At 39.3% G+C, this 22,705-nt stretch overlaps 1 protein-coding gene across 3 annotated transcripts; it reads right to left on the bottom strand.

The window, feature by feature from the left end:
* Nucleotides 1–75: 75 nt before the first annotated feature.
* Nucleotides 76–22,469, bottom strand: si:ch211-130h14.4 (uncharacterized). 3 transcript variants are annotated; one of them, XM_051126275.1, is made up of 14 exons: nt 22,156–22,468; nt 21,653–21,760; nt 16,004–16,141; nt 15,103–15,249; nt 12,057–12,146; nt 11,821–11,950; nt 11,343–11,458; nt 9,188–9,289; nt 2,076–2,162; nt 1,730–1,830; nt 1,575–1,635; nt 1,068–1,213; nt 860–980; nt 76–717 (listed from the first exon to the last, which is right to left on the bottom strand). In XM_051126275.1, exons 2-14 carry the CDS (start codon nt 21,743–21,745, stop codon nt 676–678), a joined length of 1,374 nt encoding a protein of 457 aa, XP_050982232.1. In that variant the 5' UTR covers nt 21,746–21,760; nt 22,156–22,468; the 3' UTR covers nt 76–675. The 3 variants fall into 3 exon arrangements, 2 of the variants coding, with proteins under 2 accessions (XP_050982232.1, XP_050982233.1); XM_051126276.1 differs by having other exon boundaries at nt 1,068–1,210; nt 22,156–22,467; XR_007828972.1 differs by lacking the exon at nt 1,068–1,213 and having other exon boundaries at nt 22,156–22,469.
* Between the last annotated feature and the right edge of the window lie 236 nt (nt 22,470–22,705).

Genomic DNA, 22,705 nt, shown 5'->3' with positions numbered 1-22,705 from the left:
TTCAAACGATTAATGTATGTAAGATGTAATCCGCTGCTGAATGCCACTGGGGAAATGAATGAATGAATCAATGAATGAATGAGTAAACATAGTTTATTACATTTATTTTTATCAAGTGTATTAATTTTAGAAAATACTTGAGAAAAAAACAAAACAACAAAAAAAAACTCAAGGACTGTAATGTAAGTCCATGGCTAGGTGCTGATGAATGTTAGATGTTTATGAGTTTAAAGCCCGTGGGAATCTTTCTCTAGAGGTGTCAAAAGCAGAGGAAACGCCACCCGACTCGACGCGATTCAGGACAATGGACGTTCATAAAATAGCGTGAAAAGCGTCATCTTGGCGACAAAACATCCGGTAAAAAATATTTGTAATTTCATAGGAAAAACAAAACTTTTCTGAAATTATTCCCATTTAAAATATGTGCACAAATGAGTAACAAATGAAGACAAGCTTCAGTTTTTAACATTCATTCAGAAACAGCACTTATTACCTACAACTTATTATAATAAATGTGTAATGCATGTGTTTAACAACTAGATCATTTTAACGACGTAAATTAAACAATGTGATAAAAAAGTACATTTGTGGGTTAAGCAGTATGTGTCTAACTTCTATCCTCTGCATTAAATAACATAATCTTTGACTTTAAAGTGACAGATCAACGCCAGTCCTCTATGTATAATTTGTCCACAGGTTCACCTCACAGTTTTCCACCTGAAACAAAATAAAACTGCAGTTAACTGTTATAATAGAAATCTAATTTTGAATTTTCATTGTTGCTGTATTGTGTAGTTGATTTGATTGTTTGTATTTTATCAATACAAATAATATAGTGTATAAAAAACACATACATTACCTCAACAGCATGACTGCTGTAGACGTCAGTTATACATAAAGGCACATCTGTACAAGATGAATGCGTATCTCCAGCAGAACTAGATGGGGATTCATCTGTGCTTTTCCCAGCTGGATGGAGACTACATGCATGAAAGAAAAAAATATAAAGTTTGAAAGCAAAATGATTGACACATTCTTCGGCTCTTTCATTCATAGTAATTCCTAACCTTGGTGAGAAATGTGTATTTGGACTCTCAGTGAAGGATTCTGGGATTTCAGATGTACCCTTTTCACTCATGTGTGTAAAGTCAGGCTCTGTGGCACATCTGGACTTCTGAGTTGGGATGTTCTGGGGACATTCGTGCTCCATCTCCTCAAAATAAATAAGTTGATGTATAATAAATAAGCTATAAAAGCCCATTATAGGGAAAAGGAATAGGTGACTCAAGAATGAACATATTTGTCATCATTTATACTTCTGAAAGCATAATTTTTGAAGTGAACAAAAGTGTGAATGAGATTTGAACTATATAATAGAGTGAGAGATCAGTAGTGAACAGCTTGGGTCTGAATTCCTTGATTTCAGTATACATTGAAAATAGCGTGCTGATCTAACAAACTACTTTTATGATACTTTTATGTTGTGTTTCTGTTTCATTTTGAGTTGAACTACTCCTTCAATAAAGAAGTTCAAGTTTTTAGAGCTGCAGAAGCTTGTGTTGTGTATTACTCACTAGTTCTTTAATGCTGAAACCATCTGTGCACTGCAGACTGAGTCTGTTTTTTGCCATAATTCTGCTCATAAATAAACACAAATAAAAAATGTATAAACAATTAATATAAATCTGTACATTTAAAATTAGATGCCAGGCATTGTCAAATTTCTCACCTCTGGGTGTCAACCATATGAGAGAGCGAGAGGTTGTGCATTAATCTCATTTTGTGTTTAATTTCAATGGTTTTTGACCTGATCAGTGGCTCATGGCTTCTCTGTTATGATGAAAACAGAGAAACAATAACAGTGCTGAAAATACAAAACCAAACCCTCCTTCAAGAAAAAGCATTTATCTCCACAACAAATCCTTGGTTCACCATTTCATTAACACATAACCCAAACATGTGCACCAAAGTGCTAGCACTTACTTGTACTGGTTTCCCCCTGGACAGCTTTAGATAAAGGTGTCTGTCAAATTAATTCTATTAATGTGAATGTAGGATAATAAAATGTCCTATACCATAAGAAGCATCTTGGAGCTGACTTCTTCCAGGAATGTGGACTGCAGACTGGAAAATTTAGGCACTTTGAGCTGTCGAGTGAAAACCTATGGAGACAAAAAGCACTGCATGTATTGTTTGGTCTAAAGGCTGGCTTAGGTGTTTTATATTCTTCTTCTTCTTAAATAATGAATGTTTTCCAGATAATATTTTACACATAATATTTTTATTTTCAAAGTTTAAATGTGGCATTCTTTATGAATATATATATAGCCTCTATATTTTAGGAAAGGGAGCAACATATTTGGTACACCATTCTGATATTTAACACCCATGTTTCACAATCCAATCAATTTCCTTGTGGATAAAATCCTGTCATTTTTTTTTTTTTTTTTTAATGAAATAAATGTCTTGTCAAATTGACATAACATCAAATTATGCAACATAAATATGGTGTGAACAGTGTTTTGTGTATTCCTTCATTGGTGATTATTTGTCACTTCCATGGGTTATAACATGACAGCGGGATGTATCAGTTAGAAGACAGAGGTGACAACACAAGTGTCATCCCTCACAGTTGCTGTGTTATTCTGTGCACCTCACAATCTTTCAGGCCACACAGTGTGTTGACTCACACCCTGAGGTGACAGGATGTGAGCAAGGGAGCCATCAGAGACAGCTGAACTGTTGATATAGGTGCTTATTCGCACACGTCACCATATGAATGATGTTAGGTGGACCTCACGTCTACAGCTTCTACTCATAAGCAACAACTGCAGTGGTAAAGCCCTGTCTGTATTTAAGCACATTGTAATGTGACTGGGGAACAGGTGTAATATTGTGTAAAAACCCTGTAGATCGAAGTGAGAATGGCATTAGATCACACTAAATGGTTCACATTAGATGTCATAACTGTTTTTACATGCCTTAACTATTTCAGTCCAAAATTGGATATCCTTCACATGGAGGAAAAATAATAATAATAATAATAATTAAAAAGTGTTAAAAGCATTTTTTTCTATATTTTATACTGTATAGGGTTTACAATATTCTCCAATTCTCTAATCTACAATTTCTAATACAATAAGTTATTCAGCTCAAAGGCTGATATGTGTAAAAAAAAATTTCTCATGCAAGTGTAATTGAGAGATATTTGGATATCTTCTAGGGCATATATTCTCACACACAGTGTCTGTCCATGTGGTAGATGTCTAGTACCTTTCTCCCAGCTGAATCTGACTGTTTTCTTGTGTGCTGCAGCTGTAAGTGGGCCACAGGGCTAACTAATATCCCTGACTGCTGGCTCTTTCCAGCTCTGTCTGCCCGATGTTTGCCATCACCCTCCCTCCTCCAGATCCATGCTCTGTTTGCACACGTCCACAATGACAGGGAGGTGTGAGAAAAATGAACCATTCGTGTCTTTCTACAGGTTCCTCTCTCATCCCAGCTTCACTGCTCCTACTCTTCATCCTCCTCTCTCACCTCCATGCGGTCTAAACTCTGGCAATGACTGGTGTCTTGCAGTCAACTACTTTAACACCAGCTTTCATATAGCTTTTCATACCAGCTTTTCATACGACTTTTTTTTTCTACCAAAATGTAGAAAAAATATCCCAGAGTTGTGGCAATGTTCACTTGAGTTGAGAGGTATGTTTTAACATCCATTACAGTATTTAAATTAAAAAGCCTTCTACAATTTTTTTTAAAGCTTTGGCTTTTTCAACTTCAGACATTAGTGATGGATTACTTTGTATACTTGACACTATTAAAGGGATAGTTCACCCAAAAATAAAAATGTTGACATTAATTACTCATCCTCATGTTGTTCCAAACCTGGATCATTAAGGTAAGAACACAGTATTAAGAATCAAGGGAATGTAAACTTTTGAATGGGGTTATTTTTATAAATTCCACTATTATTTTCTCTTGTGGACATCTTTTATGTGAAATATCTTATTCAGGTCAGTACTAAATAAACAATAACATGCATTTTGTATGATCCCTGTGTCACGTTGTTGCTGCAGGATGGAAGACAGGATACAACGTACGGAACAAATCTAATTTTAATTACTTTCACGAGGAACAGACAGGAACACAGAGCGATATCCACACACGTAGAAACACACTAATCAACAATATGCAACAATAAAGACCGAACATACACAGGTGAAGACAATGAAACACTCAGGAAGAAACAAGGAGGGCGTGACTAGGGTGACGAGAGGGCTGAGTCCAGGGAGCACATGGTGAAATCACAACAAAAACACACGATGACAAAAAGGATACGTGACATTACCCCCTCTCACAAGGCGCGACTCGCGCCGTAACACATACACTGGGGTGGGGGGGTGGGCGCCCTGGAGGTCCGTGCTGGACAGACACCGGGTACTTAGGGGCGTACCTCCAGGGCGGATCAGGGAGTTCAGGAGGCCATGGTGGATCAGGGAGTTCAGGAGGCCATGGCCGGACAGACAGTTCAGGTGGCCATGGCGGGTCTGGGGGCTCAGGAGGCCATGGCCGGGTAAACATTTCAGGTGGCCATGGCGGATCAGGGAGTTCAGGAGGCCATGGCCGGACAGACAGTTCAGGAGGCCATGGCCGGACAGACAGTTCAGGAGGCCATGGCCGGACAGACAGTTCAGGAGGCCATGGCCGGACAGACAGTTCAGGAGGCCATGGCCGGACAGACAGTTCAGGAGGCCATGGCGGGTAGCCCCCCCCCAAAATTTTCTTGGGGGAATTTACAATACTGCCAGCCCTAGGGAGCACTGGATGAGGTGCTGGCTCAGGAGGGCGCGCTGAAGGAGGAGCCGGCTCAGGAGGGCGCGCTGAAGGAGGAGCCGGCTCAGGAGGGCGCGCTGAGGGAGGAGCCGGCTCAGGAGGGCGCGCTGAAGGAGGAGCCGGCTCAGGAGGGCGAGCTGGGCAGAGCTCCGGCTCTGGAGGGCGAGCTGGGCAGAGCTCCGGCTCTGGAGGGCGAGCTGGGCAGAGCTCCGGCTCTGGAGGGCGAGCTGGGCAGAGCTCCGGCTCTGGAGGGCGAGCTGGGCAGAGCTCCGGCTCTGGAGGGCGAGCTGGGCAGAGCTCCGGCTCTGGAGGGCGAGCTGGGCAGAGCTCCGGCTCTGGAGGGCGAGCTGGGCAGAGCTCCGGCTCTGGGCGAGCTGGGCAGAGCTCCGGCTCTGGAGGGCGAGCTGGGCAGAGCTCCGGCTCTGGAGGGCGAGCTGGGCAGAGCTCCGGCTCTGGAGGGCGAGCTGGGCATTGTCTTGGCTTATGAGAAGCACCAGGAACTTGATTTGACTCAGGAGATGTAGCCGTGACGTGACTTGACTCAGCCGTGACGTGACTTGACTCAGGAACCACAGCCGTGGCTTGACTTGGCTCAGTAGCTGCAGCTGCAACTTGACGTGACTCAGGAACTTGACTTGCCTCGGGAAACGCAGCTGCAATTTGACTTGATTCAGTAGCTGCAACTTGACTTGACTCGGGAAAACAGCTACAACTTGACTTGACTCAGGAAGGCTGGGCGGAACCAGCGGAGGGTTAAGAAGGCTGGGCGGAACCAGCGGAGGATCAGGAAGGCTGGACGGAACCAGCGGAGGCTCAGGAAGGCTGGACGGAACCAGCGGATGCTCAGGAAGGCTGGACGGAACCAGCGGAGGCTCAGGAAGGCTGGACGGAACCAGCGGAGGCTCAGGAAGGCTGGACGGAACCAGCGGAGGCTCAGGAGAATTAGGGAGATAATAGGAGCAGTGAACTCCAGTGGGATTGCCCTGTCCATAATGTTCATTTCAGCAATCATGACTGGGGACTCAGGCTTGGGGGCCATCTTGGCTTGGGGCTCAGGAACGGAGGCCATCTTGGCCGGGGGCTCAGGAACGGAGGCCATCTTACGTGCAGATTCTGGCGTGGCGGCCATCTTGCGAGCAGGCTCTGGTGTGGCGGCCATCTTGCGAGCAGACGCTGGCGTGGCGGCCATCTTGCGAGCAGACGCTGGCGTGGCGGCCATCTTGCGAGCAGACGCTGGCGTGGCGGCCATCTTGCGAGCAGACGCTGGCGTGGCGGCCATCTTGCGAGCAGACGCTGGCGTGGCGGCCATCTTGCGAGCAGGCGCTGGCGTGGCGGCCATCTTGCGAGCAGACGCTGGCGTGGCGGCCATCTTGCGAGCAGACGCTGGCGTGGCGGCCATCTTGCGAGCAGACGCTGGCGTGGCGGCCCGAGGACAGGGCTCTGGGCGGTGGCCGGCGGATTAGAGCGCGGGGATGAGGCCGGCCGCATCGGGCTGAGGACAGCGGTGGAGCTCTGGAGGATGACTGGGGATTTGGGACTGGGCTGACGGTTCGAGCCGTTGACACGGTATGTGGAGGTTCTCGGCTTAGGGCAGGCGGGCGCGTTGCGCTGTGTCTGGGAGGAGACTGGAGGATGAGACCTAATCGGACTCTGAACTTCTTCTACTTCAAAATCAGATCCGTTTAAATAGAGAATCAGATTGATTAGCTCGATCAAGGGGAAACTACAAGTGGGAAGCTCGCAGCGTATTGTCTCATCATCCAGCCCCAAAACAAACACAGCGCCAAGAGAAGTTTCGTGCCAGCCTACCTGGTGGGAGAGTTCGATGAATTCCTCCACATACCGTTCCAACTCACGACCGTCCTGCCGCAGTCTCCACAAAGCGTCCTCAGCCCAACTCATCTTCTCTTTATAGGGTCGGTCTTTCTGTCACGTTGTTGCTGCAGGATGGAAGACAGGATACAACGTACGGAACAAATCTAATTTTAATTACTTTCACGAGGAACAGACAGGAACACAGAGCGATATCCACACACGTAGAAACACACTAATCAACAATATGCAACAATAAAGACCGAACATACACAGGTGAAGACAATGAAACACTCAGGAAGAAACAAGGAGGGCGTGACTAGGGTGACGAGAGGGCTGAGTCCAGGGAGCACATGGTGAAATCACAACAAAAACACACGATGACAAAAAGGATACGTGACACCCTGTTATTTTGGTAAAATACACTGACCAAAATTATAAATGCAACACTTTTGTTTTTGCCCCCATTTTTCATGAGCTGAACTCAAAGATCTAAGACTTTTTCTATGTACACAAAAGGCCTATTTCTCTTAAATATTGTTCACAAATCTGTCTAAATCTGTGTTAGTGAGCACTTCTCCTTTGCCGAGATAATAGATCCACCTCACAGGTGTGGCATATCAAGATGCTGATTAGACAGCATGATTATTGCACAGGTGTGCCTTAGGCTGGCCACAATAAAAGGCCACTCTAAAATGTGCAGTTTTATCACACAGCACAATGCCACAGATGTTGCAAATTTTGAGGGAGCGTGCAATTGGCATGCTAACTGCAGGAATGTCCACCAGAGCTGTTGCCCGTGAATTGAATTTTAACTTCTATACCATAAGCAGTGTCCAAAGGCGTTTAAGAGAATTTGGCAGTATGTCCAACCGGCCTTACAATCACAGACCACGTGTAACCACACCAGCCCAGGACCCCCACATCCAGCATCTTCACCTCCAAGATCGTCTGAGACCAGCCACCCAGACAGCTGCTGCAACAATCGGTTTGCATAACCAAAGAATCTCTGCACAAACTGTCAGAAACCGTCTCAGGGAAGCTCATCTGCATGCTCATCGTCCTCATCGGGGTCTCGACCTGACTGCAGTTTGTCATTGTAACCAACTTGAGTGGGCAAATACTCACATTCGATGGCATCTGGCATTTTGGAGAGGTGTTTTCTTAACGGATGAATCCGGTTTTCACTGTACAGGGCAAATGGCAGACAGCGTGTATGGCGTCGTGTGGCTGATGTCAACATTGTGGATCAAGTTCCCCATAGTGGCGGTGGGATTATGGTATGGGCAGGCGTATGTTATGGACAAAGAACACAGGTGCATTTTATTGATGGCATTTTGAATGCACAGAGATACCATGACGAGATCCTGAGGCCCATTGTTGTGCCATTTATCCATGACCATCACCTCATGTTGCAGCATGATAATGCACAGCCCCATGCTGCAAGGATCTGTACACAGTTCCTGGAAGCTGAAGACATCAAGTTCTTGCATGGCCAGCATACTCACTGGACATCACCCAATAAGCATGTTTGGGATGCTCTGGATTGGCGTATAGGACAGCATGTTCCAGCAACTTCACACAGCCATTGAAGAGGAGTGGACCAACATTCCACAGGCCACAATCAACAACCTGATCAACTCTATGTGAAGGAGATGTGATGCACTGTGTGAGGCACACCAGATACTGACTGGTTTTCTGCACAGCTTTCAAAGTATACTCAACCACGGATAAGTGTGGATGGAGGACATATACGCAGTACCACCTAGTGAACTCATTCTGTCTCAACACGGACCTTCCGTGCTGTCACAAAAATTGTGGTGCACATGGACTTTGCGTAGACGTCAGAGGACACTTCTGATGATGAAAATTGCATCACAGTGCATGGACTGTCGTGGAACATGAATGGGTGAAGTATACTTTGGGCTTTAGAGGAATGAGTGTAACGGAGGCCCACTGGTACGAGATAGTAGTGCGAGGTAACCCTCACTTCTCTGGCTTCATCAGTTGCACTAGCCAATATTCGGTTAGAATCATAACGCTACCTGCTGGCAACAGGAAATTACTTGTTTTACACTTAACTTAAACGTGTAATTTTTTAATCTGCCCCAAACTTCACATGTTTGGTAAGAGTCCTGGCCTGAAGACATCCAAAGGCCAATATTCAGTTATAATCATAGCACTACCTGTTGGCTACAGGATATGTCATGTTTTTAACTAACTCAAACATACCATATTCAATCTTCATCAAACTTTGTATGTTTGATCAAAGTCCTGGCTTAAAGAAAATTACATGCCAATATTCGGGTATAGACAAAGGGCCACCAGCTGGCAGCAGGAAGTTCAGTACATATAAATGACTTTGACATATTCCTCCTATATTTACCACTTTAAATCCATATTGCTCACCGTTCACTGTTTTCCCAAAGTTATGTATGTTTGTGTGTGAGAGACACTGAATGAGCATATGACTGCTGCAGGTGTGTTTGCCTCTCTGTGTTGCTTACTGGGATCAGAGACGCTGTGGTTTGACACTTACCTCAGGAAACATGAGCTCAGTTTCGTCTTGTCCCCAGCTCTGTTTGTCCTGCTGTTGGAAATAGTTCACCCCTCCTCCACGCCCTCTTACTGAGACTGGCATCTGTGAAGAAAGTAGACATACAAACAGACAACAATTTATATCACCACAACATTACTTTGAAAACTATTTTTCAAAAAAAAGTTAAATTGATTAGCTTAGACTACAATGCTCAAGTTCATAAACTTTCCTTATGTTGTTCCATCTGCTCTATTTTCTTTCTTTTTTCAGAACACAAAAGAAGATTTTGAAGAATGTTTCAATTGTTTTACATAAACAACAGAATTCAGTCAACCCAATTAACTTAGGACCTTGAGACATTGAGACTTTTTTTTGTGAGTGTGCTCTACAGAAGAAAGAAAGTCATACTGGTTTGGAATGACATGAAGGTAAGTAAGTGAATTGTCATTTTGGGGTGAACTAATCTTTTGAGTTTACGTTATTGAAAATGAACGAAATAAACACAATTGTTGGTTGACAAAATTGTGATTTTCTACATCTCTCTTATTGAGACGGATCTTCAAGTCTGAGCAATATGTGAGAGCAACCAATGGAGTGAGCGTAGGGTTGTTAATATACTCCTAATGATGTGCTACTTCTCAAGAAGTGCCTCAGACACAGCCCAGCTCACACCCGATAACACTGCACACCCGGGTGAGGACACACTTTGTCTGCTGGGTGCAAACTGGCCCTCCAGAACGATGCAGTGCAGGACAGCGTTTCCTCACAGCGCTGTGTAGCAGCTAACAGACATGTAACAAGCCTGTACACCAGCAGAGAACATGATAGTAAAATTAAGATGATGCTGATGAGTGGTTTTTGCTATAGGTAGAGCCCAGAAACATTGGGTTCAAAATAAAATGTTCTAGTGAAAATAAAAACATGAGTGTGCATGTGGACAAAGTTGATGGAACAGTTTGTTCCGTATATTTCTCCTTTCAACTCAGTGATGATGGAGCAATGTTCCTCAGACATATTTGACTGTCCATCCTGAAAATAAAAATGTGTGAAATTCAACATGGTAGACAGATATTGTGACTCAGTATCTCTCATAGAAACCAAACAATCTGAGGTAAATATAAAAAGAAATAGACTCAAATGTGTAATTTATAGATCTCAAATATCTCTATTTCTGGGCACAGCATTGATTATTGTGGCTGTGAAGTTTGACAAGCTCTACAGAACTAAGTAACCAGCCAGTCACAGAGAACTAAGTAACAGTGACCCAGGGGAAAATCTTATTGCTCAGAGGATGATCTTTCAGCTCAGGAGATACAAAGTTCTCAGTTAAAATGTCTTGAGGAATAAAAATAGAGACAAATGCTGGTGATAAAATGTGGATTAAGACAGCTCAGATAATTAAGTCTTGGAAGAATGTGTTGAGAAATGTTTGATTTCATATTGCCAACTCTCAGTAACTGATGAATATTATTGAAATCTGTTCTGAAAATCTACAAGAGGCAAATATGGGATTTCTAAAATAATTTCCATTGCAGACCAATCTAAAACTTCAGACATTAGCTTATCTGAGATATTCTTTCTTCTTAAGTTGTTCTAGGTGGTTGCTAGCTAGATCTATCTATCTATCTATTTATCTATCTAGATAGATAGATAGATAGATAGAAAGGTTGTTTAAGGTCCAGAGAGCTCTTTTCCAAACAGTTTAACTCATTCCCTGACCTCTGGCATGATGTGACATCCCAGGCCAAATTGGTCAGTCTCTTTTGTGTGTGAAATGAATTAGACATTCTCCCCTGGGTGATGTTTGTCCGTGATGTGCTGACTAAAGGAGATCCTCCTCCACTACTGAGTAGTAGGAGGGGGTCCTGTTTGGTCATCTCACTGCTATGTGAACAATCAATTCTCTTTTCCCATAGAGTTGAGGTTAAACTGGCTTCCAGCAGAAGGTGTGTTTGTATAAGGCCAAGAGGGCAAACACCATGGGCAGCATTATAAATAGTCTAAATAGTCTAAGTTAATTTTTTGCGTTTCATTGGTTAAAATGAACTGAAAAGTTTTTCTCAGAATAAGTAGCTTAGAAATGCAAAGACAACTTAAATTCTATGCCTAGCTGAAGTGTTGTGGCCGGTGACCGAATTAATAAGCGTGAACTTACATGTTTGTGCTGTGCTGTGGAGACATCAGGTGTGATCTGAAGTTTCGGTAAAGACACAGACTTGTGTTTCAGCAGATCCTCAAGAGTCACATCTGAGCTGGAATTAATGCTGTGTTCTGACAGCATAAATTGACAGACATTTAGATTTAAACTTAAGCAGTGAAAAATAGTGTTTAGGCTGGTAAATTGGAATAATTTTTGTGAATCAGTACAAACATGCCTTAATTAGATATGAGATATTTTTACTTTATTTTACTTCTTGTGTTTTTTTTAACCAACTTGGATACAACAGTTGTTTTAGTTCGCCCAGCCCAATGTATTATTATGGTACCTTGTCTAGAAAAAAAAAGAACATTTGTAATATCATGGCACACATATGTTTTAGTTTTTGACATCTTCAAGCAAAAAGGTTTTCTCTTCTGTGAATTTATAAATGATTCAGTCTGAAATCAGCACTGTTCATAGCATGAGCTCTCACCCATTGCCTGTAGTTGCTTCTCAAGTTGACATGTGCTTCTGTGTTGTTCTGTCCAAACCCTGAACACCTCCTGTTCCCTGCGGCTCTGAAGATACCCAAGTCGTTTCAGCTGTTTCTGCAGTTCCAGAACCTTATGAAGGCCAGATTAGAAAGGATTAATCTTGTACATTTTACTAATCACATAAAGTCCTGGTAAATATCAATGGAGAGAGAAAGCCAGGTAATGCTGCTCTCACCAGGTAGTAGCGTGTTTTAGGTAGACACCTCAAGTATGCATCATCATGTGAGAGTGTTGATCTGGTGGCTCTCTGAATGTTGTCAAACTTCTGTGACAGAAAGAGCAAACTGAGGATGGAAAGAGGGTGAGATGTGAAAAAGAAATCTCTAACTCAGGCCGCTGTCCCATAGGGTTTGGCTCCATCCCCAATTAAACACACCTGAACTAGCTAATCAAAGTCTTATTGGGCATACTAGGAACTTCCATGCAGATTTGTTAGGCTAGTTGGAGCTACACTCTGCAGGACATTGGCCCTCCAGGACACCCCTGCTCTAACTTGATCGCAGGCTCTGATATTTTGACAAATCTAGGCACAGCTACTGATAAGATCTCTTTTCAAAATGTAGAGGAGACTTTTTTTAGAGGAAAAATCTGAGGACATTTTTGCTCAATTCTCTCTCTATTTAATCTCATTGCTGACTAGGAGAAACAACTGAGATGCCATTTGAGATTTTCTTTCCATTCTAAGTGTTCCATAAGGACCACTGTCTTTTAGAATATCTGGGAACCCTCAGCATACAAAATGAATGAGAAGTAAACATGCAACCACAGGAAGCCATTAACTGCAACAGGGACCAATTAGGCCCCAGCAGGTGTCCATGGCTCAGCCGGCTTTGCTCCCGGCTCAACATTATGAAGTCTGGGCAAAGTTTTTGGCCAGGCTGAGGAAACAACAGGGCAGTTTCATTTGCTCAGCAATTTGTACCAAAGGTTTCCTACTGGCAGCCCATAAAGTCCTTTATAGCTCTCCCTTTGTCCTCCCCTCCAGTGCTGGTCATTAGAAGACACAATTACAGCCCGCTGAAGAAGTCTTGCTTTTATAGGGGGAGATTGATAAGCCAGTGACCCCTCCCCCACATCCTTACCCCCCCAGTCTCTACCTCTTATTGTCCACCACCCAGACGGCTAAAATCAAAGTCAATCACAAGTCCACACCAACTGCTTCCCCCATATTACAACGACAGGCTTCCTCAATCCTCAGGACTTCAGTAACACTTCAAAGTGGCACTGGGAGACACACATCTACTGTCCTACAAGAAGTTACACTACAGCACAATTGACATTACTTGGACATCAAGATTCTTTTTTGCTCAAGAGGTGTTTGGCTTCTTTTTTGTAGAAATTGTTGCCTAAATTCACTACAGCAAGGCCAAAAGGGATTTTTTTTTTGTTTGTTGGAAAGTATTTGTCTAAATTCCATTTTAGGAGCAATAAAAATACACAAAGATGCCATTTTAACATATAGCAAGAGTGGTCACACTTTAGTTTAGGGACCAATTCTCACTACTAACTATTAACTATGACTTTTGCCTCAACTTGCCTCAATTTTAGGTATGGAGTGGATTAAGGGATCTAAAATATGGTCATGCAGAATAAGGCATTAATATCTGCTTTATAAGTTCTAATAAACAGCCAATAGGCTAGTAATATACATGTTTATAAGCAACTAGTTAATAGTGAAAACTGGTCCTTAAAATAATGTGTTACCGTAGGAGTGGAGACCTATAAAATTTATGTGGACAGTGTAGGCCAGATCATCTGGTCTAGGGAGAATTAGATGATCATTTTTGGGGGTAAATTGAGATCTCTGACTTCTGCAGATTTTGTTTTGGAAAATTTGAACGCAGCCTGAGATGTTGGGATTTCTTCAATACTCTACAGGAGACCCTGTTAAAAAATAAATTTACTAAAATTTATTTAAAATACATTTTTTTTCACTATACTACAAATACATTTACATATTATGTACTTAATAAAAATACCCTGCAATTGTACTTTTAGTATACTAAACTGGTATATTTGAAATCTGCTAAATTGGAACAAATAATTGTGTACTTACTGCACTCCAGTTGTGCGGAATTATTGTGCTGATGTCCAACTAAAGATATATATTAAGACCAAAGATATATATTAAGACTATATATTAAGATATAAAGACCAATAATATTTAAAGATCACACAATCCTCATCAATAGTGACAATAAAACATATTTTAGGCTTAATATTAAGAAATGTGCACGTGTGCAATTTTTATATCTGTAAGTCTCGAGATAGACTTTAACTATACTTAGTATAAAATAAATGCATTTTACATCTCTTACTTTTTTACTAGGGGATACTTTTGAGATCACTGTAGATGTCTCGGTTTGCTCTCAGTGCTGTATAGGAGAAACAACTGAGATATGAAAGAGGTTTACTATATGATTTTTCTTTGCTATGGGAGTTTAGCAAGGTTAGGACAACACAATTTCCAGGGCTAGGCACTAAGACCAGCCATAGTGAGGAAACCGTATACTTGTTAGTGCAGTTGCAGTAGAACACTGTCATGAACTTTTCAGCACAAAGACTTCCTCTAATGGAGATAAAGGAAATGGTTAACTTTATTTGAAATGTTAATGGCTACTCCACTGATGTGGATGGTGTGTTTGTTACGCTACCGAAGGTAGTGTTTGTATATGTGTCGGGTGGGTGTGACTGGCTTTGACCCAAATGTCCAGGACCTCATCTTGGATGTTACAGGAAGTTTGTGGCTGACTTGTGAGTTTGGTTTACACTTAAACAACATTTGCAAAAATAACCATGAACAACAAGCTTCTAGAAAAGACCAACTAAATATCTAGATCCCGTTCACCTTGTTTGGTTGGTTCTGCAAAGGAGAAGGGGGCTATATCTATTTATTTATTGATTGATTCTGTTTTTTAGGTTAAAAAAAAAAGCTTGTTTCAGAAAAACGTTAATTCTAAATGACCTCACATATTATTCTAAATCAAAACAACATTAAGTTCTGTATTTGAGTTCTGTCCTCAAATAGTCTTCTATTCTACAAATATAAATAGATCCAATAGGAAATGCAAAATAAAAGTTTTCTCAGCACTGCCTTCTACTGGCGAGATTCAGTAACCACCACTACGCTTGTTCTCTCTCTCTCTCTCTCTCTCTCTCTCTCTCTCTCTCTAAAGAACACAACTTAGTAAACAGTAGTCACTGATTCCAGGAGGGTGTACCTGTTCTTTATGTCCTTCTCTAAGTCTGGAATCCTGGAGCATAATTTCTTGTCTTTGTCTTTGAACTTTTTCCCTCAGTAATGTAGCATACTGATATGACAGCACGTCTTTCAAGCGCTGTAGCCTGTAGTATGTCTCTAGATGGCGCTAGAATGCAAGAAAAAGAGAACGAAAGCGTCTGTGTGAGAGAACATAGGAGAGCAAAACAGAACAACAATAATTTGTTAACTTGTGGGAGTATTGTAAACCCCTTTATCAATACAGAATGATTATTTATTTATTCATAGAAAACGTAGCATTTTACTGATATTACTTAAATAATGAGATTATTTAGTTGCATTTTTTTAAATAATTGTATTATAAAGCTAATTAGGTTAATTAAATCAGCTATTTGAAATTACAATTTATTATAAACAATGTTAGTATTAAATGCTATTGTAAACTATTAATTGGATAAATCTGCCTGTTAAAATAAACAAATAGAATATGTAAATTTAAAATGACTTTTATGACTAATTAAACTGTACAAGATCTTGTTTTATTATTATTTTTAAAGTGCAGCTAGTAAATATTAACACTATATCACACTGTTTGTGGTCCTTTTCTACATAGGTGGGGTCTCTATGGACGCCGCTTTGTGTCTGTCGTAATCAGGCTTGTCTTTCACTGACAGTGTTTGCACCTGGGCCTTTGTTCTGGTATGCAGCTAGTCTGTTAGTCCATCAAGGCATCCTGATTACTAATTAGGTGTATTATGTGCTGCAATTTAATGCCAGTTGAAACAGACTACCTTTAATATTTAGGTAGAAAGCAAAGGCAATACGACATGGTTCCTCTACTGTTCACATGAAGCACATTCTGATAAGAGATTGGTTTATTAAGAAAGGAATATTGATAGTACCTGATCTAGAAGAGCTTTTCGTTTTCTTTCAAGCACTTGATCAGAATCCACAACATGAGCAGAAGTCATCGCCATCGGCTCTGTTCTGCTGGGGCTTTGTTGTCTTCTCCGCCTCTGACATTCAGATAGGCCGGCTGCCTTTTGGAGAGAAAATCACACTTGGATGACAAGACCCAACAGCAGCTGTGCTCTTGTCTTCTCTCCTCACAGAGATCACAACACTACAGTGAGTAATTGCATGGGTTTTCCTGATTAGCCAGTAATCATTGTCAAATGCCAAAGAACCTGAGCTTGTAAGATTACTGAAAGAGTGCAGATTAGCAACAAGATGAAGATGATGATGATGATGATTTTACTATGGGTAAATTCTTACTCTGTGGTACATTTTCATGTCCCTGTCATAATATATTGGATAAAATAATAAAATGCAGTTTAAATAAGAAAATAATATACATTATTTCATTACAATATTACAATTAAGTGCACAGAGAGTTGCATTTTAAATAATACTAATACTACTTTGGTTTCAGTTGATGTTGTGATTTTTGTTCTGTACCTCTAGAAAACTGAAAATGGATGATTTCATGGTATTTTTCTTTTTTTTCCCCCTAATTTTTTTCACCCCCCATTTTTTAAAATAGTTATGACAGTGCACTATCCAAACTTAAATTGTTGTAATTCATGAACACTTTGGAATACAGATCTACAGTTGGTCTCTTTTGAAAGAAGACAATCAGCAGATTATTGCAGAAGTTGAATTTTAAAAAATAAATAAATAATAAAATAAACTATTGATAAGTTATAGAAGTTTAAATTTACTAAAAAGAAAATGCACTGTACAATTTTTATTTTTATAACAGATTTGACCCTAAATTTCATCAAATTGAAGCCTTATGTCTAAATAAGTTATGTTCCAAATTTGAAGTTGATATGAAAAAAATTGAGGTTCCTGTGAAAGTTTGTTTAGGGCGTTATACCACAAACAGCCACCGGGTGCCATCCAAACTCCATCGATTTTTTTTTTAAATGCATTTTTCTGTCACAAATGTCTAAATTTTACTTCTATCACAAATATGGAATCCTGAGACTCAGACCTTTCCAATCATATGTTTTTTTGTCAAGATTATAAAAAGGTTTTATTTTAAAATACAGTAATGCATTTTGTAATATGACACTTGACACCTCCACTAAGGGGGAGGAGACAGCCAAAAGATTTTCAAGTACCATTTGTACATCTTCAACATCATTTATATTTCTGTTTTGTAATACCCCTTTAAGCAAACCCAGGTCCTTATGACATCATATTCCAGGAAGTGACATAATGTTTGTGGGCAAACAGCATAAGAACAGAAATAATGTGTTTATTGTCATTTTTACAGAAACGTGTGGCACAATCAAAATTTAGAGGCAGAACTATTTGTTTTATAATGTCACTTATACAATCATGTACACACAGAACCAGTAGATTTTTGTCTTTCTCTGTTCAGTTTCCCAGAAACACATTTCATAAGGCTGTTATTTGTCAGCACCTCAATATGTGACTGTCCAGGACAGATAATTCCCTCCTGCTGGCATTTCTTATGTAATACTGGCCTCTTATGATTCTGGGCACTTATTGTTACACAACTCTTCCTGTGCACCACTGACTAAGGAATGCTCAGAAAATACCGGCAGGCGCAGCACTGGTTAAGGTTTGACATGAGCTGCATAGCTTACATTGTTTCAAAGGTTTAATAAAAATATGCAACTGGTGTTCATACAGAATAATGTTTAACAAATGGCATGATGCTTTATTTCACAATATTTTTATGATGATTAAGAACACTTCCTACAGTTATTAATGGGAAACACATGCTAATGAATTTAAATGTATGTATATTTATTTTCATGGAAAAGCAGCATCACATTTCTACACTGATCAAGTACTAAATAAGCCAATAAGAAAGACAGTATGAGACAAATATATGTGTGTTTAACAAGCACAAAACACAAATAGAAGAGCAAACTGTCCTTTTCCTTGTGTAAGTACAGGCACTTCATTAGTTCATGATGTGTCCATCTTTGGAAAAGGCCAGGCTGGCTGGCAAACATTGCTATATTTTACAGTCTCAGCCCATTCAGGAAATGGATGCTTTGTTACCATTCACAAAGAGCATTAGAGGAAGGCAACATTAATCAGTTTGTTGCCACAGCAATAAGAGAAGGTGAAGGGGCACACAGTTATCTTGTCTGTTAAATAAGGAAGTGTCATTGAAGGATGACTGGAAGTGGTGCTTCAGCAGCGTCTGTGTCAGCTAGCATGAATCAAGGGTGGACAGTTTCACAGCACAGCTGAGCAATAGGAATGCAAATATCGACTGGTTCAGATTTTGATTCCCATAAATGACACTGCTTACTTGATTCTATTAACATTCTTTTGAGGAAGAAATACTTAGGACAATTTAAAACATCATCATTGTCATCATCATCATCATCTTTTTTGGCTTTGTAAACTGTTTTCCTAAATGTGCAAGACTTCCAATTCATTAGTTACTATATAGGTAAATAACTTGAGAAATAACAAAATGCAACAAAAATGTATTAACAATAATAGCATAGTTATTGAACAGAACTGAATCAACAATTAACTAATTTCAGCTGAACAGTGACTAATTAATATTGTCTTTTTAGAGCTGCTTTACAGCAGATTTGAGTTACACTTGCATCATAGAATCACTATTTTCTTGTTTATCACTGTAAGGCATCTTTGAAACTAACTGTATTGTACAAAGCACTATATAAATAAAGGTGACTTGACTTAGTAAATTAAAATAATACGATAACAACTAGGTATAATACCAGTTTGCTTAACTGTTTTGTGGAGCTAAAATTACTAATACTAAGTTACTAATAGCTGCAGACAACACTTATTTCTGTGTTGTCAGGATGAATTTCGAGCACCAGGCTGCTATATGCAGTGGATGGCGTTGAGGCCACAACCTCAAACCGAGAAAAGTTTACAAACAAAAAAGGAAAGCAACAGTGCCTGTAATAAAAGACAAATCAACAACGGTTTGAGAAATAGACGTCACTATTTATGTTAACAATATCTAACAATCTCTAATCTTGTCATCTTTCTTTCTGGAATTGTACTACACTACACACTGACTGTTCTTGGTTCATTATAAAGAACCTACACATATTTCTTGTTTTGTGTCTGTTTTTTGACTTTTTGACTTTTAAGTTTTGCTCTGTTAGTGTCCTGATTCCTGTTTTACTTTTGTAGTCAGATTGTATATACCTTATTGATTAGTCATGTGAAAAAGTAGGACAACTTATTGAATTCCATGCTTTTCTGTATTAGGACTAACATTTGGAAAATAAAACCTCAAATAAACAACATCACATGACATATCACACCATGTCATAATTTATTTCACAAAAATAAAGGCAAGATGGAAAAGTCATGTATGACAAAGTTAGGACGCACTATGATTTAATTGCCTGTAGATCCACTTTTAGCAGCAATAACTTGAAGTGATCATTTTCTGTAGAACTTTTCAGTCTTTCACATCTTTCTGGAGGAATTTTGGTTCCACTCTTTTTTACAATGTTGCTCGAGTTTATTGAGGTTTGTGGGCATTTGTTTATGCACAGCTCTCGCCACAGCATTTGAACTATTGCAACACTTTGATTCTTTTCAGTTAGGTTTTTGCAAACCTAAAAACATAAAAACATACTGTAATGTTTTTTTTGTTGTTGTTATTTTGATAGAAGAGGATTTCTTCTGGCAAGTCTTCCAAACATGCCATATTTTTCTAATTGTACTGTCATGAACTTTATCATTTAACATGTTAACTGAGGCCTGAGGTGAAGTTCTTGTGTCGTCTGCCATTTCTCTAAGCATTACACGTTTGATCTTGGTGTGAATTTGCTGGGATGCCCACTCCTGGAAGGATTGGTATTTTGAATGTCTTCCACTTGTAAATAAACTTCCTAACACATATGATGGACTTCACTCTTCCCAGATTGATGACAGCAACAATTGCTTCTCTAAGATCAATATTGATGTCTTACCTCCTTGGCGTTGTGTTCCCTGTTGAAAAAAACAGCATGTGCTGGTCCTAAGCTGGTCCCTCCCCCAGATCAGCTTAAACCAGCTAAGGACCATCTTAAACCAGTATCCATGCTTCAAAAGCTACCTAACCAGCATATGTTTTTTTTTTTTTTTTTTTTTTTTTTTTCTACAGGGTTAACACACACCTGAAGGCTCCAGACCAGCAAACTGCCAAAACCTTTTCTTTTATGGAGGTGCTCAGACTTGCTGATGATCAGTTAATTAAATATATTTAATTAGCAGTGCCTGACCACTACTTAATTCCTACATTACCAGTAAGGGTGTCCTAACTTTGTCACACATGGCTTTTCCATTTTGGCTTTATTTTTGTTAAATAAATAATGACACAGTGCAATATGTCATGTGTTGTTGTTCAACTAAGGTTTTATTTTTCACATTTTATGACTGCCAAGGACAAGATATTGTTTTATTATGTCCTGATACAGAAAACCATGGAATTCAATAGGGTGTCAACCTCTTCACATTATATTGTACTTTGTTAGGTCTTGGTTGTCTTTCCTGGCATTTAGGTTGGAGTTCTCAGCTCTTGTTTGCTTAGTATGTTTATTGTGTTTCTTGTATTTCTTGTTTTACTTTATCTTTATTAAGACATTTTGTCTGCATTTGGATCCAATCCTCCATCTCTGAGTATGTTTGTATGGAAATCGGAATACAGTGCAGAGATGTAAAATAGTATAGGCAGGAATAACTGCTGGAATATTTTAGTACAATGATCAGTCCGTACTGGCAGAAGAATGTAACTTATAATGAAAATAATTCCAATCTAGATTCCTTTTCCCCACAATAACAACTTGTATGCTCCCCCTGAGCCAGCAAACTGGGACAGAATATATATTAAAAAAAAATCTTCTGAAGTATGGGTACAAAGAGTCTAACAGAGTGGGGTAATGAATGTGCAAAGGTTTGTGGAAAGAATAAGAGCCTTTTGACTAATGAAAAGGACCTGGGGACTCTGTTGCCAGTTGTATCCAGGGTGACCAATAATGCAGTACATTTGTACTTTCCTTTTTCTACGATTTTTCATGGGTGGGATAAAGACACAAACGAGTGGGATTTTATAAGGTTCAGAGATGTTGTAAGATGATTACAGTCACTTTAAAGCCAGGCAATACCCCATGGAGTGAATTGACACAGTACCAGAAATGTGGGGATTGATTGTGTGTCTAAAGGTACATGAACTTACAATGCACAACAGTTATGCAACATTGTGTTTTTTTTTTTTTTTTTTTTTTTTTTTTTTGCCAAGATTTATTTAATCACAGTATTTAGTCTATTAATCAGGTTTTTCAAGTTTTCATGTTTTAAAATGTCTGTCCGACAAAACTATCAAAATGCAAAGATTTAAAATTTTAAAACATGCTAAAGTTGTCTTTAATTAATTGCTTTTGGACATTGGTAGCATTCCAAGAACTTACCCAACTTCCAAAGTATAATAATAAGAGTCCATATATATACAAACATACAATATTAAAGTGGTGTATTGTTAATTATAATGGATGCCTATTAATACTATTTAACAGAGTCAGACATACCTTTTCTGGACATAGTGCTGATTTGTAAGAGTCCAGGATAGGTGGCAGCAAACTGACATGATAATTATCTTCAGTTTTCTTTGTCACAGTCATATTCAGGCCAGTGAGCTATGAAGATGTAAAAAGGTAGTTGACAAACTACAGAAATTAACTTTTTGTTTGGTTGTTTAACATTAAGATTTGAGTTCAAAACATGCATCAAAGAAATTAATATTTGAGGTGCTGAAAGTTTTCACCATATGAATCAACATTTTGTTTAATCACCAGTTGACAAATGTGGTGGATTAAATAGACCTAACTCTCAACTGATATTAAGTCAAATTGCATATATTATAATTATAAAAGAAAGTAATTTTGCATGGATTTAAATATTTAAATGTATTATCTATATTATTTTGTTATTACTTAAAAATACACATTTCTCAATTAAATCAACATTGTTATTCCCATAAACATATATATTTTTCAAATGTAATAATTACTCCAGAAAAAAATAGACTTACCAGTTCTCGAAGCTTTTGATATTAGGTAGGCTTACAAACCGAACTAGTCTTTTTATATATTTCTAAATGACTTACAATTGAAGAACCACCCACTGATACAGTACCAATATAGTAAAGTGTTATTTGCTCTACATAGATTTGATGTAACGTACGGAATTTCCTAAACCTCAAGAATTAGCAGTTTTCTGAAATGACTAACTATTTTTTCATTGTAGCGTTAAATTTATCTCCACAGTTACATCTACTCCACAGAAAGAGCTCAAAACGAAGTGTGATGAGTTTCAGGTTTGATCTGTGTTTAAGGGGTTGTTGCCATGGCGCCAGCTTTCACAACCTAGTCCTTTTGATAGCATACAGCCCATTCATTTGGCTTTGTTAGGCTTGTTGTGCACAGGTTTTACCTACTTAATGCATTCATATTCATAAGAAATCTCCCCATTTTAGATTTTAAATGTTGTCATCATATGTTTAAAAGATATAAAGAATTTACACATAGAATTAGGAATGTTAATAAAATCAAATCAAATCAAATCAATACTTAAAGACGATT

The sequence above is a fragment of the Labeo rohita genome, chromosome 13, assembly GCF_022985175.1.
Source record: "Labeo rohita strain BAU-BD-2019 chromosome 13, IGBB_LRoh.1.0, whole genome shotgun sequence".
NCBI lineage: Eukaryota > Metazoa > Chordata > Actinopteri > Cypriniformes > Cyprinidae > Labeo > Labeo rohita.
The sequence above is the reverse complement of the archived record's forward strand: the minus strand, read 5'-3'. Positions and strand labels throughout refer to the sequence as shown.

Excerpts from the sequence above, each read along its gene's own strand:
- si:ch211-130h14.4 (XM_051126275.1), bottom strand. The coding sequence starts at position 21,745 with ATGACTGTGACAAAGAAAACTGAAGATAATTATCATGTCAGTTTGCTG. Across the intron at positions 16,142-21,652 it reads CAGCACTATGTCCAGAAAAG|GCAGCCGGCCTATCTGAATG; the intron begins GTATGTCTGACT and ends TCTCTCCAAAAG. Across the intron at positions 1,214-1,574 it reads GTTTCAGCATTAAAGAACTA|GAGATGGAGCACGAATGTCC; the intron begins GTGAGTAATACA and ends ATTTATTTTGAG.